The sequence below is a fragment of the Acartia tonsa genome, chromosome 15 (genome assembly GCF_053477335.1).
Source record: "Acartia tonsa isolate MP-2025a chromosome 15, ASM5347733v1, whole genome shotgun sequence".
NCBI lineage: Eukaryota > Metazoa > Arthropoda > Copepoda > Calanoida > Acartiidae > Acartia > Acartia tonsa.
Window position 1 is genome coordinate 16,581,352 of NC_137274.1, and position 12,894 is coordinate 16,594,245.

A 12,894-nucleotide genomic window follows, 5' to 3' on the forward strand; every position below is an offset into this window, starting at 1 on the left:
TTTAGTCATATGGTATAGCGCCTTCAAGGCTTTAACACACATACACACACACACACAAACACACACACATACACAAACACACATACATACACATACACACACATATACACACTCACATACACACATGCACACACACACACACATACACACACACGCACACTCACATACACACACAAACACACACACACACATACATACACACATAAAAACCCTTTATTATTTTATTATTAACCATTTTTTGCTTTTAAACATCATTTAAATTTAAATATAGATGGATGGATGGATTATTAAAAGTGGAATAAGTATTTATAGTAAAAATCCTTAAAATAAAGTAACAGGATGTTTGTTTGTCTGTACCGAAGGATCTCGCTAACCGCTGAACCAATCGGGTTCTCCTTAACAGATTAGCCTCTCATAGGTCCCGGAAAAGTTTATAACTATTTTGGGAGAGGGTACCACCACCCTCCCCAGAGAAATCATATAAAAAATCGAAATTTTTTTTACGTAAAGACTTGAACGCAATATATATAAAGACATGTTATTTAAAAAAGAAAAAATTTAAAGTGCCACTAGAGGCCTCTAAGGGCGTAGCCCCTAGTAATAAATAAGGGATGAAGGTTTCTATATATGTTTACAAGAAAAGGGAGGTTTTTTTCTAGGGGTGATTTTTCTTCAGAGGGCTAGGGTACCCTCCCCCTAAAAAGTTATAAACCTTCCCTAGACCTGTAAAAAGGTTCCACTGTAAAGGAGAACCATATCGGTGCAGCGGTTGCTTTTATAAATCTTAAAGTTTTAAAGTTCGCTAATAAACAAGAATTTTAATTTTCAAAGGGAGGGATGGCACATTGGACTATTATTTACACTGGCACTCAAAGTTTTATCATATTCGTTGGCACAAAAACTTTGGGTACTCTTATTAAGTTTTTATTGGTAGTAGTGTCCAAACTTTTCAACCAATATTTTTAATCTTTTTTTGTTTATCATCATTTGGGAAGTATCAAAATTTATCGTCCATTGTCTTATCCCTTTAGATCCCTGAGTTGCGTGAGTTAGCTACTCTATAATTCTAACTGCCCGTCAGTACGTCAGTCTAGCATTTATGGGTAACATGATTTTCTCAGCTTTTACTCAAGATAGACGGCTGAAATTAATTTGGTTCGTCAGTCTGTCTGTTTTTCTCATTTTCTACTTTAATTTAATTGTTTTTTTCTCTGCTTAAGATAATTAAGATAAATCTTTAAGGCAAAGCTGAATGATGTCTGTCTGTTCGTCTGTCTTTTAATATTAATATTAAATGCATTGCTCTCATTACAAGTGTATAAATTTCAGTAATGCAAAGTAGAATGATGTCTGTCTCTCTGTTCGTTTGTCCAAATGTATGTCTTTCCGTCTGTCTTTTCGTAGTCTGTCTTTCCATCTTTCTGTCCGTCTGCCTTTACGTATGTTAGTCTGTTTTTTTGTCTGTCCGTCTGTCTGTCTGTCCATTTGAATCTTAAGATCTCAGTAACTGATGGGCTCTATTCTTCAAGAAAAAAACTACTAGCCCTGCAGTGGTTTTAAGCCATTTCATGTGGGGGCGAGACACCACAACTTCCCGCACAAAAAATACCTCCCCTCCCAAATTTCCACGAATTAAAATTGCCGGTTCAAAATCTTGAACACCACTAATTTTGTAACCAACTAACCTGGATCTTACAAAAGTACCCAAGGTTTTGAAGCTAATAAATGAAAGGGTGTGCTTAAAAATTTAAATACATTTAAATTTTTGTTCGTTCATTTTTCTTATTTATTTCATACTGTTTTATCTATCGTTGAAGTCTACAATCATAATGCAAAGATATATAATTTATCTATTTATCTATCTATCTATCTATCTATCCATCTACCTATCAATCTACCTATCTATCTATCTATCTATCTATCTATCTATCTATCTATCTATCTATCTATCTATCTATCTATCTATCTATCTATCTATCTATCCTGAACAATCCATTATTATAGAAATAAGTTTGACAATTAAGTTTCGCTTTAATATTAAGTTCCTGTTTAAGACAAAAGTAGGTCGATATCAGGGAAAAGACAATGGGCAACAAAATAATATACATTCTAAATTATGATAAACAAAATTACCCCTTTGTAGGTTAAAATTATTGGTTGAAACGTTTTGAAACTACTAGTATAAAGCAACCAGTATAAATCTCGAAGTTTAATTTGCAGTCCAATGTCCCCTCCCTTCCTGGTTTAAACGCTTTTCAGTAGTAAGGCTTTAACGTTTATATCCTATAAAAATAACAGGATGTCTGTCTATCTTGTTTAATAAATCTTCATATAGTTCCAGATTATTGCAATTTAACTTACGTGACGATTCCTGCATTAATTTGGTATAAAATGAAACTCTATACATATATGTTCGATATGATTCTCCTTTACAAAATAGCTTCTCATAAGTTCTTAAAATATTTTTCAACTATTTTAGGGAAGGGTACCACCACCCTCCCAAGAGAAATTGCCTGTAGAAAAGAAATACCAACAAAAATATTTTAAAGTGCCACTAGAGGCCTCTAGTGGCGTATCTGCTAGTATCATCATACTAATTATTATGCATTTTGTGATTACTAAGAAAATTAGACATTATTATAGAGTTGTTTTCATATAAATGTTAATATCATTGTTAATAAAAAAGCTCTTTATAATGCCCGTAAAAAAAGAGATAGATTTAAAACCCCTGAAAAATCCCGAATTACGTCATATAAGAATCATAGACTATGCTTAAATGACGTCATTATTTATAGGTACTATACAGTGCTTCCATACAAAAATGTTAATACTTTTGTAAAGACTCTTTGACTATGTTTTTTTTAATGCTGGTGTCTACGCCCCTACAGGCCTCTAGTGTAACTTTAAATATCTAATTTGAGAAATAATTGTCTATGTTGCAATCACGTCTCTACGAAAAGCGCGAATATTTTTAATTTTCGATATTTTTGTGATTTCTCTTAGGAAGGTTGTGGTACCCTCCCCAAAAATAGTTATAAATGTTCCCGGGACTTATGAGAAGCTACCCTGCAAAAGAGAACCCGATCGGTTCAGCGGTTAGCGAGATCCTTCGGTACAGACAAACAAACATCCTGTTACTTTATTATAATGATTTCTGTCTGGTTGTCTATTGTATCGATTATTGTTTTAAAAAGCTTCGCTTTAATTTTTTGTTCTTTTATAAAGACAAAACAAAAACGTCCTAAAAAGAACAATTATATACATAAGTAGCGCAGCAATTTGTCTGTTAAGTTCTCTTAAACCATCTGGGAGGGAGGGAGGGGGCATTTGGCAGTAAATCACACCTGTACCCAAAGTTTTATAACCTCGTTGTTTTATTCATTGGGTTAAAAACTTTGTTAGGATTTTCAATTGGTTGGTTTCAAATAAATAGTGTTTGTGTGTCTGTACTGAAGGATCTCGCTAACCGCTGAACCGATTGGGTTTTCCTTAACAGGGTAGATTCTCATGGGTTATTGGAAGGTTTAGAACTATTTTCTTGGGGGAGGGTACAACCACCCTCCCAAGAGAAATGACAAAAAAACAAAAACATTTAAAGTGCCACTAGAGGCCTCTAGGGGCGTAGCCGCTAGTATACTAATAATCTTCCATTGTCTTATCCCTTAGAATTCCTGCTAACCAATAAGCTGATTGAGTCCTCCAATTAAAAAAAAAACCTTTATATAGGTCCTGAGATGGTTTTAGACTATTTTTTACCTCCTATGTCCCCTAGGGAGATTAATTTAGTATTTTAAGTATAGTTTTAGGCCACTTACACCAAAGAAAAGCTTCTTGAACTTAAAATTAAATAGAAGCAGTAATTTTTTTGTCTCAGTATGGTTTTAGGCTATTTTAAAAATAAACGAAGCCTTTTTTACGTCCTCCTTTATATTTTCTAAAGGGTTCCTGAAACAATTTGGTATAATATTTAAGATTTAGCAACTCAATATTTAAAACAATTTTTTTAAAAATATCATTTTTTGTATCAAATTTAAACGCGATTTATAATTTTCATATTAACTTGATTTTTTTATGTGAGGGTACAATGTGCTGTTTATTACACTGGTCCCCAAAGTTTTAAAATAACGTGTTCTTATTTGTTGCTTAAAAACTTTGGAAACTTTTATTGAATTTTGATTGGTTGTTTCATTTAATTTAGTGTCCAAACGTTTCAACAACAAATTAAAAGTAATTTTGTGTATCATCATTTGGTATGTACATAAGTTTATTGGCCATTGTCTTATCCCTTTAGAACCCTGGTCCATGTCAAGCATTCTGTATTTTGAGATCTGACATCAATTAATTTTTGTGCAGACTTATAAATAATTTTATTAATGTTCATTTGTTCATTTTGGCGTTATCCTCTTAGAAAATTTTTTTTCAACTTTTTTCAATTTTGTACTCCCCCCCCCCCCCCCCCGACTACCGACGAACAACTAGTTTAGGTTAGGTTAGGTTTTAGGCTAGGGAGCCGAGCGCTGCGGCTAGACAGGCAAGGGGGCCGAGCGCTGCGGCTAGGCAGGCTAGGGAGCCGAACGCTGCGGCAAGAGTTCATAGTTCGCTCTCGGGGGGGGGGGGGGGGGGGGGTTTACTCAAATTTTCAATATTGAAAAAAAAATTTCTAAGAGGATAATACCTTCATTTTTATCCGGTAGGGAGTAGACATTGGATTGTAATTTATTTGGTGCCTAAGGTTTATATTCACGGGCTCAAGACTTTGGTTACTTATATTAAATTTTGATTGAATAGCTTAAAATATTGGAGCCCAAACATTTTCAACTGGCGGATTCGCCCCTAACCTATGACCTATGAGAAGCTACATTGTAAAGGAGAGCCATATCGGTTCAGTGGTTAGCAAGATACTTCGAACATACAGACACACAAACTCAAAAAACTTCCTATTACTTTTAAATAAAGATTGTCTTATCCCTTTAGGTCCCTGCTAATTTTTATGATTTGTAAGGTTTCCTCTTATGGCTGTTGTTGTTTTTTAATATCGAAGCTACTCTATAATTTGATATGTCCGGCCGTCTTTTAGAAGCGTGAATTTCTCGTAGCTTTAAAAAGTATCTAAACAAATTAGCCTTGTGACGTCATAAAAATGAGGGATTATCCATCTCTTTTTTAGGTTTTTTCCCCCACTTCTTCACTCATCCCTTATTTTTATGACGTCACGTGGCTGTTTTTTTTATCTAAAGGGATAAGACAATGGCTGATAAATTGATGTACGTCCTCAATTATGAAACAGAAAATAACCCCTTCTGTGGATTAGAATTATTGGTCGAAACGTATGGAAACTCAATTTAGTAAACCAACCAATCAAAATTCGTTTAGTCTCCAAAGTTGTTAAGCCTACGAATAAGAAAGTGTTGTTGTAAAACTTTGGGGACTTGTGTTATAAACAGCCCATTGTCCCCTCTCTCTCTGTGTCCATCCGTCATTTTATTGTGTTTCGCTACTTATGGATTTTGTAATTCTTGTTTTCTATTCTTTTAAGAGTTTTATTTTTATTTATAGTAGTCACGGAGGGAGGGAACATTGGGCTGTTTATTCAACTAGTCCCCAAAGTTTTATAATAATAATTTTTCTTATTTGTTGGCTTAACAACTTTGGGGACTTTAAATTAAATTTTGAACTGTTGGTTTATTTAGTTGAGTGTCCAAACCTTTCAATTACAAAAGAGTTTTTTTTTTGCATATCATTATATTGGGATTTACATACTTTTTTTTGGCCATTGTCTTATCCCTTTATCCCCCTGATTCTTAGTATAGTATTCTTAACATTTCTTAACATATGGTTATTACTAGATTATTATAATCTTAATGGTTTTCATTCAAGGTCAGGCTGCAGATAGATGGATATAATCAGATAGACAGACAGATGGATGGATAGACAGATAGATGGATAGTTTGATATGCATATGGATAGATATATATGAATAGATAGATAGATGGATGGATGGGTGGATAGATAGATAGATGGTTTGATATGCATATGGATAGATAGATAAGTTGATAGATAGACAGATGGATGGATAGATGGATAGATTGGAGGATAGATATATAGACAGACAGATAGATAAATTAGATATGCATTTGGATATATATGAATATATAGAGAGATAGATGGATAGACAGACAGACAGAAGGATAGACAGATAGATGGTTTGATATGCATATGGATAGATAGATAGATGGATGGATAGACAGACAGATGGATGGATAGACATATATATGGTTTTATATGCATACAGTTATATAGACAGATAGATAGACAGACAGATAGATGGTTTGCTATTCAAAAAGTTATATGGATTTGGTAACCTGATGGATGATCAGATAGACTGTGAACGAAAAAAATGAAAGACAGACAGATAGATACATAGGATTAGACATATAGATAGAAAGATACATTGATGGATAGACATATAGATGGATGGATAGATAGATGTATTAATGGATAGGAAGATAGATGGATGGATAGATATATAGATGGATGGATAGATAGATATATTGATGGATAGAAAGATAGATGAATGGATGGATAGATATATAGATGGTTGGATAGATAGATAGACGGATAGATGGATTGATGGATAGAGAATAGATAGATGGTTGGATAGACAAATGGATGAATTTATATCTAAAGTTTTTAAGATCAAGAAATAGATAGATTGTCAAATGATTAGAGAAATAGATGAATTAAAAGTACAAGCGAAAAATAAAGAAATATATTAAGGAATCTTTACCCGAAACAGTAAATAGCCTAAAACCATAACTCATAAGGAACATACTTCCTCTTTTGCTGAGCCGTTTTATAGATTTTAAGTGACAAAAATACATTTGATCAATTTTAGTGTATAGATAAAATAATAATATAAACGAAAATAAGATGTAAAGTGTTAAGTACATATCATATACACATGAGTGTGTGTGTGTGTGTTTGTGTGTATGTGTGTGTGTGTGTGTATGTGTGTGTGTGTGTGTATGTGTGTGTGTGTGTGTGTGTGTGTGTGTGTGTGTGTGTGTGTATGTGTGTGTGTGTGTGTGTGTGTGTGTATAATTATTGATGGTCTGTATGTGTGTCTGTCTGTTTGCGTATTAATGTCAAAGCCCCCCTGTGCACCGTGTATCTATCTATCTATCTATCTAATAGAGTTACTCATGAGCCATATTGTCCTAATGGGCTAATAGGAGAATACTAAAGGAACATTCAAGAGATTTGACAAAGCCCAAATTGTGTTAAAATTGTGTCAAAAATTATCCATGTGACGTAATAAAATGAGGGAGATGAGAGGAGAAGTGGGAAAGAAAACCCTAAAAAAGAGATGGATAATCCTTTATTATCATTACGTCACATGGAGCATTTTTGACACAATTTGGGCTTTGTCCGTGAGGGCATATTTTTTTCATTTATTTTGTATTATAAGTCAGCTATAAATTGTCGCATATCTTAAATTAATTCGTTAAAAATTTCTTCCCTTGTATAATGTGAAGGAAACAGGGTATAGTGTCCAATAAAAAATGACGTCATACAATATAAATAACTAATGATAGGGCAGTATACAATTTATCGTTGGTCAATTACAATGTATGCTGGCCTATCATTGGTCATTTGTATTGTATGGCATCATTTTTTAGAATTATAGAATTGAAAAATTTCGTCGCCCGTATCTTGCAGCATATAACAATATAACATATATCTGCAAAACTTCCTTTTTAATTTTGACGAAAAATTGGGTCAGACGGACCATCTAGTTATACTATGTCTATTGTCTGTATGTCTGTCTGTCTGTCTGTCAGTCTGTCTGTCTGTCTGTCTGTTTGTCTGTCTGTATGTTCGTCTGTCTGTCTGTTTGTCTGTCCCCTCTGCGTGATCAATGGTCCAGAACCCATTTCACTTTTCACCAGAAATTTAGAGAAAATTATATTTTTAATAATCTCAAAAATTGTAGAGTAATATCAAATATCGGGTACGCCCCTAGAGGCCTCTAGGGGTACTGGAGGTATGAGGGTGAGTTTGAATTTAACACCATTTCCCCCCACTTCAAATATCAGTTCAAAAATAGAGAAAAATATAAAAAAACATAGTTTTCGGATGAAGTAATTATTTTCTAGGGGAGGGTGGTAGTACCCTCCCTCAAAATACTTATAAACCTTCCAAGGACCTATAAGAAGCTACATTGTTAAGAGGAACTATATCGGTTATCAGTTAGCAAAATCTTTCAGTATAAACAGTAGGGTGGGTCGATTTTGGAATTTCACATTAGTAGACATTGGCAAGGGTTACTGGGCCAATATAAAACCCTGTAAAACTTGAAAGAGGTTTTTTAATCCAAAAACAACGTGCGCGCGGGGGGAATAAAATGTGCCCGCCCACTTATAAAACCAAAAATTGAAATTCCTTCAAACACAGGCATGTTGCATATCAAAATGACCGCATTGAAATGCTGATTACAGATCTGAAAATCGTTTTGAAAAATATTGATTCAGTCTGAAATGATTTTCAAATAACCTACTAAAATGAACAATTTTGACTAAATCAGCTGTTTTTAGGTTCTTAATGAGATCTTATTCGAACTAGGAGCAATATTTTTCAAAACGGTTTTCAGATTCGCAATCAGCATTTCAATGAGGTCATTTATGCAACATGCCTGTGTTTGAAGGAATTTAAATTTTTGGTTTTATAAGGGGGTGGGTACTATTTATACCCCCCGCGCGCCGGCAGCCATAAGAGCCAAGTCGTTTTTGAAACTTGAATGGGGCTTATCATACATATATATGACTTCCACAACTTATGATAACAGTAAAATCTAAAAAAAGGGTGAAATGGGCCCACCCTAATAAACAGACATACATATAGATACATCCTGATACTTTTATAAAAGGATTATTGACTGCCCCCCTAGCATCTAATCTAGAGTATTTGAGGATTGAGCGAGAGGACAAAAATAGCTTAAAACCTTCCAAGGACATATGTGAACCTTATCTAAATATTAGATATCCCTTGAAACAAAAAAACTTATTACATTAAAAACTAGTGTATTTTAGAAAAGGGGCCAACATAGCTAAAAACCATTCATATACTAATTTTTTTAAAAATATCTTAAAGCATCTAATTCTACTTAAGACCACGATTTTTATTTCAAAGCTGTCCAAAATACGAAACAATACATGCATTTTCAGCATTGCTTAGAACCGGTTCTATGTAGTTTCTTTGCCATATTAAAACACAATACAATACATGACTTTTCGGTATTTCCCATAACCAGTTCTAAATTAGCGGATATTATTTAGTTTCTTTGCCATATTAAAATACGTATTCCTTTATTCTAGACAATTAACTTAATATTGAAGAAGCGAATGAAATAGAGAAACCGCGAATTGAGTCCGATCCTTAAAAAGATAAAGAATTATAATCATATACTTATATAAAAGTAACAGGATGTCTCTCTCTGTGTGTGTAGACTAAGATCTCCATAACCGCTGAACAGATATAGTTCTCCTTTACATAAAAGTTTCTCATGAGTCAAAGAAAGGTTTGGGAGATAATACCTTCACAAAAAAAATTTGGCAAAAGGAGGTTTATAAACAACCTAGTTATATACTTTTTTGAAGGATCAGACCTAGAACTATAAAATTTATCATCTTAGCAATAATAATGGATATAGGATATACGTGGATATATTGACAGGGGGAAATTTGTCCTAAATCTAGCTTGCTAATATGGACCCCATTTATTGGCCAGTTTGTTCATCCAGTAAAAAGGGAGAGGATGGGAAAACGAGTGATAGTGGGGGATATAATTGTTTTAGCCAGCTGCGAGTATTACTTTATCATGGAGTACATAAAAATCTGATGCAACATCCAAGTAATAATATATCTATTACAGTAATCATTAATTTTGAAATAATAGTTGAATAATTGAGAAATATCAACATTTCAGGCAAAGTCGATCAATAAAAGGCTTGTTTGATGTATATAAACATAATATCCACTTGTATAGTTTCAATTACAAAAGCGTTTAGATTTTAATGTGATATATCTTCAATCTACATCAGACAAACGTACAGACTAACAGATTAAATTATATAATAGCTACGCTACTAATTAGTTATGGAGTGTACGTATGTCCTTACCTTGCGGTTTTAGGGATCTTAAGGGATAAGACAATGGAAGATAAATAGAGTCCTCTAGGATCGTTTGGTGGAGGGGGGGGGGAGATGTTTGATTATCTCCCCCAAAATAGTTAAAAACTTATCTGGACCTATAAGAAGCTTCACTGTAAAGCAAATTTAAATTATGTCATACAAAAATCCTCCAATTATTTTTATGAAAATCTTTGAAACTTTTGAGTTTTAATTTTATTATCAGTATCAAAATGTTATTGTAACTGAAGAGTACCATTATAAAGATGTTAAGACTCCAGGGGGCTTGATGTCGCTTCGGGTACTAGGTAACTAGACCACTCTCCACGCACCATGAAACATACTCCGCTTATGAATGCAGTGTAAAGCGTCCAATCGCTCATCAGGCAACCAACTCTCTGAGATGCACAACCTTTGTCTAAGAAGTCCCAACTGTGCATGGTAACGAGTTGCGCCTGTTTTGGGCCAAGGCATTCCCCCCACTATAACTATCTAATTCGCGCATCTTACATAGTAGCAATGGGAACCTTTTTAACGTCATTAGTTATGACGCGGTGTCGGACTGAGATTCGAACCTATCACCTTCCCGACGACGAGCGAATGTGCTACGTGTTGAGCCACCGTCGCGGGTTACCATTACAAAACACAGGGTATTACTTATAACTTATATTATTCATTCTATGTTAAATTGCATAATATTTTTACCGTACCTATATATATTTTTTTATGATAAAAACTTCCAAAATATTTGTAAAGATCCTTTGAATTTAAATTTATTTCAAACTTCGGTTTAATGGACAAAAGAACAAAAGTTAGTTATAGAGCACATTTTCAGTTTTAATAATGAGAGAGAGAGAGAGAGAGAGAGAGAGAGAGAGAGAGAGAGAGAGAGAGAGAGAGAGAGAGAGAGAGAGAGAGAGAGAGAGAGAGGGAGAGAGAGAGAGAGGGAGGGGGGAGAAAGAGAAAAAAATGCGATAAATATAATATTAATTTTAAAGGCTGCTAGCTGCCAAACGGCTGAACGTACAGATCATGCCCGCACACTGTTTTAAGCGGCGTAAGAAGGCCTACAAATAATCTGGAATAGCCATAAATCAATAATGCACAATTATCTCGCCGTGCAGAGAAATGCGCGAAAAAAGACCTATTTTTCGCGTTTTTTCTTCAGTGAAGCTTTCCCTGTGCATCATTGGTTCTTGGCTATTTTTGATATTTTATTACACGAAACCCTTTAACAAAATAACTATCAATATCTTTTAAGGAAACCACTAAACGTAGCTTACTGTCGTACTAACAGACATTTCGAATTATAGAGAATATTTGCTATATCAATAAAAATACATAAATAAAATTTTTTTTAGAAAATTCTCACAAATTGGTGAGAAAAAATGTGTATTTAAAGAAGAAGAAAAAAGAGAAAAATTAAATAGTGATCAAAAAATACTTTTTGTCTAACGAAGAGGGCATTATTACATAAGGAATTAAGTTGAAAAAAAAACTAATAAAGGTCTTTTTGATTCGCTCTAAAATCTGTAAATTGGTACCCAAAATTTTATAAGAACATTATCTTATTCTTCAAGTATTTCAATTGAATTATGATTGGTTGCTTCAAAACAAATAGTGTTCAAACTTTTCAACCAATAAAGCGTTCTTTGTTTTTCATCATATGGGATTTATTTAAATTTATCACCTGTTATCTTTTCCCTTTAATTTTGATTTTAATTATCCACCTCTACCTGGGTTAAAATTATTGGTTAAAAAGTATGAACAGTGTACAATGAACGCTTGGATAAAGAATCTTTTTCGCTAACAAGCCTGTTGCCTCTAGGGGCACTTGGAAGGGAGTTGGGGAGTCGAACCCCCATCTTCATTTTTAGTTTTATAAAGAAAAGGTAAAAATTTAAAGGGGCGGTATTTTTTGTAGGGGCGATTTCTTTACGGAGGGTGGTGGTATCCTCCCCCAAAATAGCTGTAAACCTTCAAAGGACCTAAGAGAGGTTACATTGTAAAGGAGAACCATATTGGTTCAGCGAGGTTCTTCGAAACAAACAAACCGACAGACAGTCAGACATTATGTTATTTTTATATTATAAAATCGTTACGCTCCTAGCAGTTATTTATTGCATCGTATTATAGACAGCTTTCAGCGGATATAATATTATTCTAATATTCGTGGAAAATTGTCTGCAATAAGACGCTGTACACGATTTTTCAGCACGGCTAAGAAATGGTTCTAATCCAGCGGATATAAATCGATTTTGAAGCCATACTGGAAAGTAAAATAAAAAGACCCTTTTTAGCATTTTTGACTTAATATAATAAAAATATAGAAAAAGTTGAAATTAAAATTATCACAATGCGAGAGAGAGAGGCGAAAAAATGTTCTATATTTTTAAAGACGGCAGTTTTGCTGCTTTTATTTACATTTTCGGCGGCTGCAGATGAAAAAAGGTGAGTTTTAGTTTAGTTCTACTAGGGGTAATGCCCCTAGAGGCGTCTAGGGGAGGAGTAGACCCCCCCTCCATTTTCAATTTTAGTTTTTAAAAGAAAAAGTAAATAATTTTTTAAGGGGGTGTATTTTTAAGGGATGATTTCTTTTGAGAGGGTGGCGGTACCCTCTTCCAAAAATAGTTATAAAACTTCAAGAATCAATGAGAAGATAATCTATAAGTCCATTGGTTATAATTTTTTTTTTTTAAACAATAATT

General features: G+C 33.8%; 1 protein-coding gene across 3 annotated transcripts in view; it reads left to right on the top strand.

Annotated features, from left to right (window-relative positions):
* The first annotated feature begins 12,520 nt into the window (after positions 1-12,520).
* LOC145306772 (uncharacterized) overlaps positions 12,521-12,894 on the top strand; it is a 74,983-nt gene continuing 74,609 nt past the window's right edge. For all 3 annotated transcript variants that reach the window (XM_080149067.1, XM_080149068.1, XM_080149066.1), the window contains exon 1: positions 12,521-12,637. In XM_080149067.1, the coding sequence (XP_080005193.1) occupies positions 12,543-12,637 (95 nt within the window). In that variant the 5' untranslated portion in view covers positions 12,521-12,542. The remainder of the gene's footprint in view (positions 12,638-12,894) is intronic.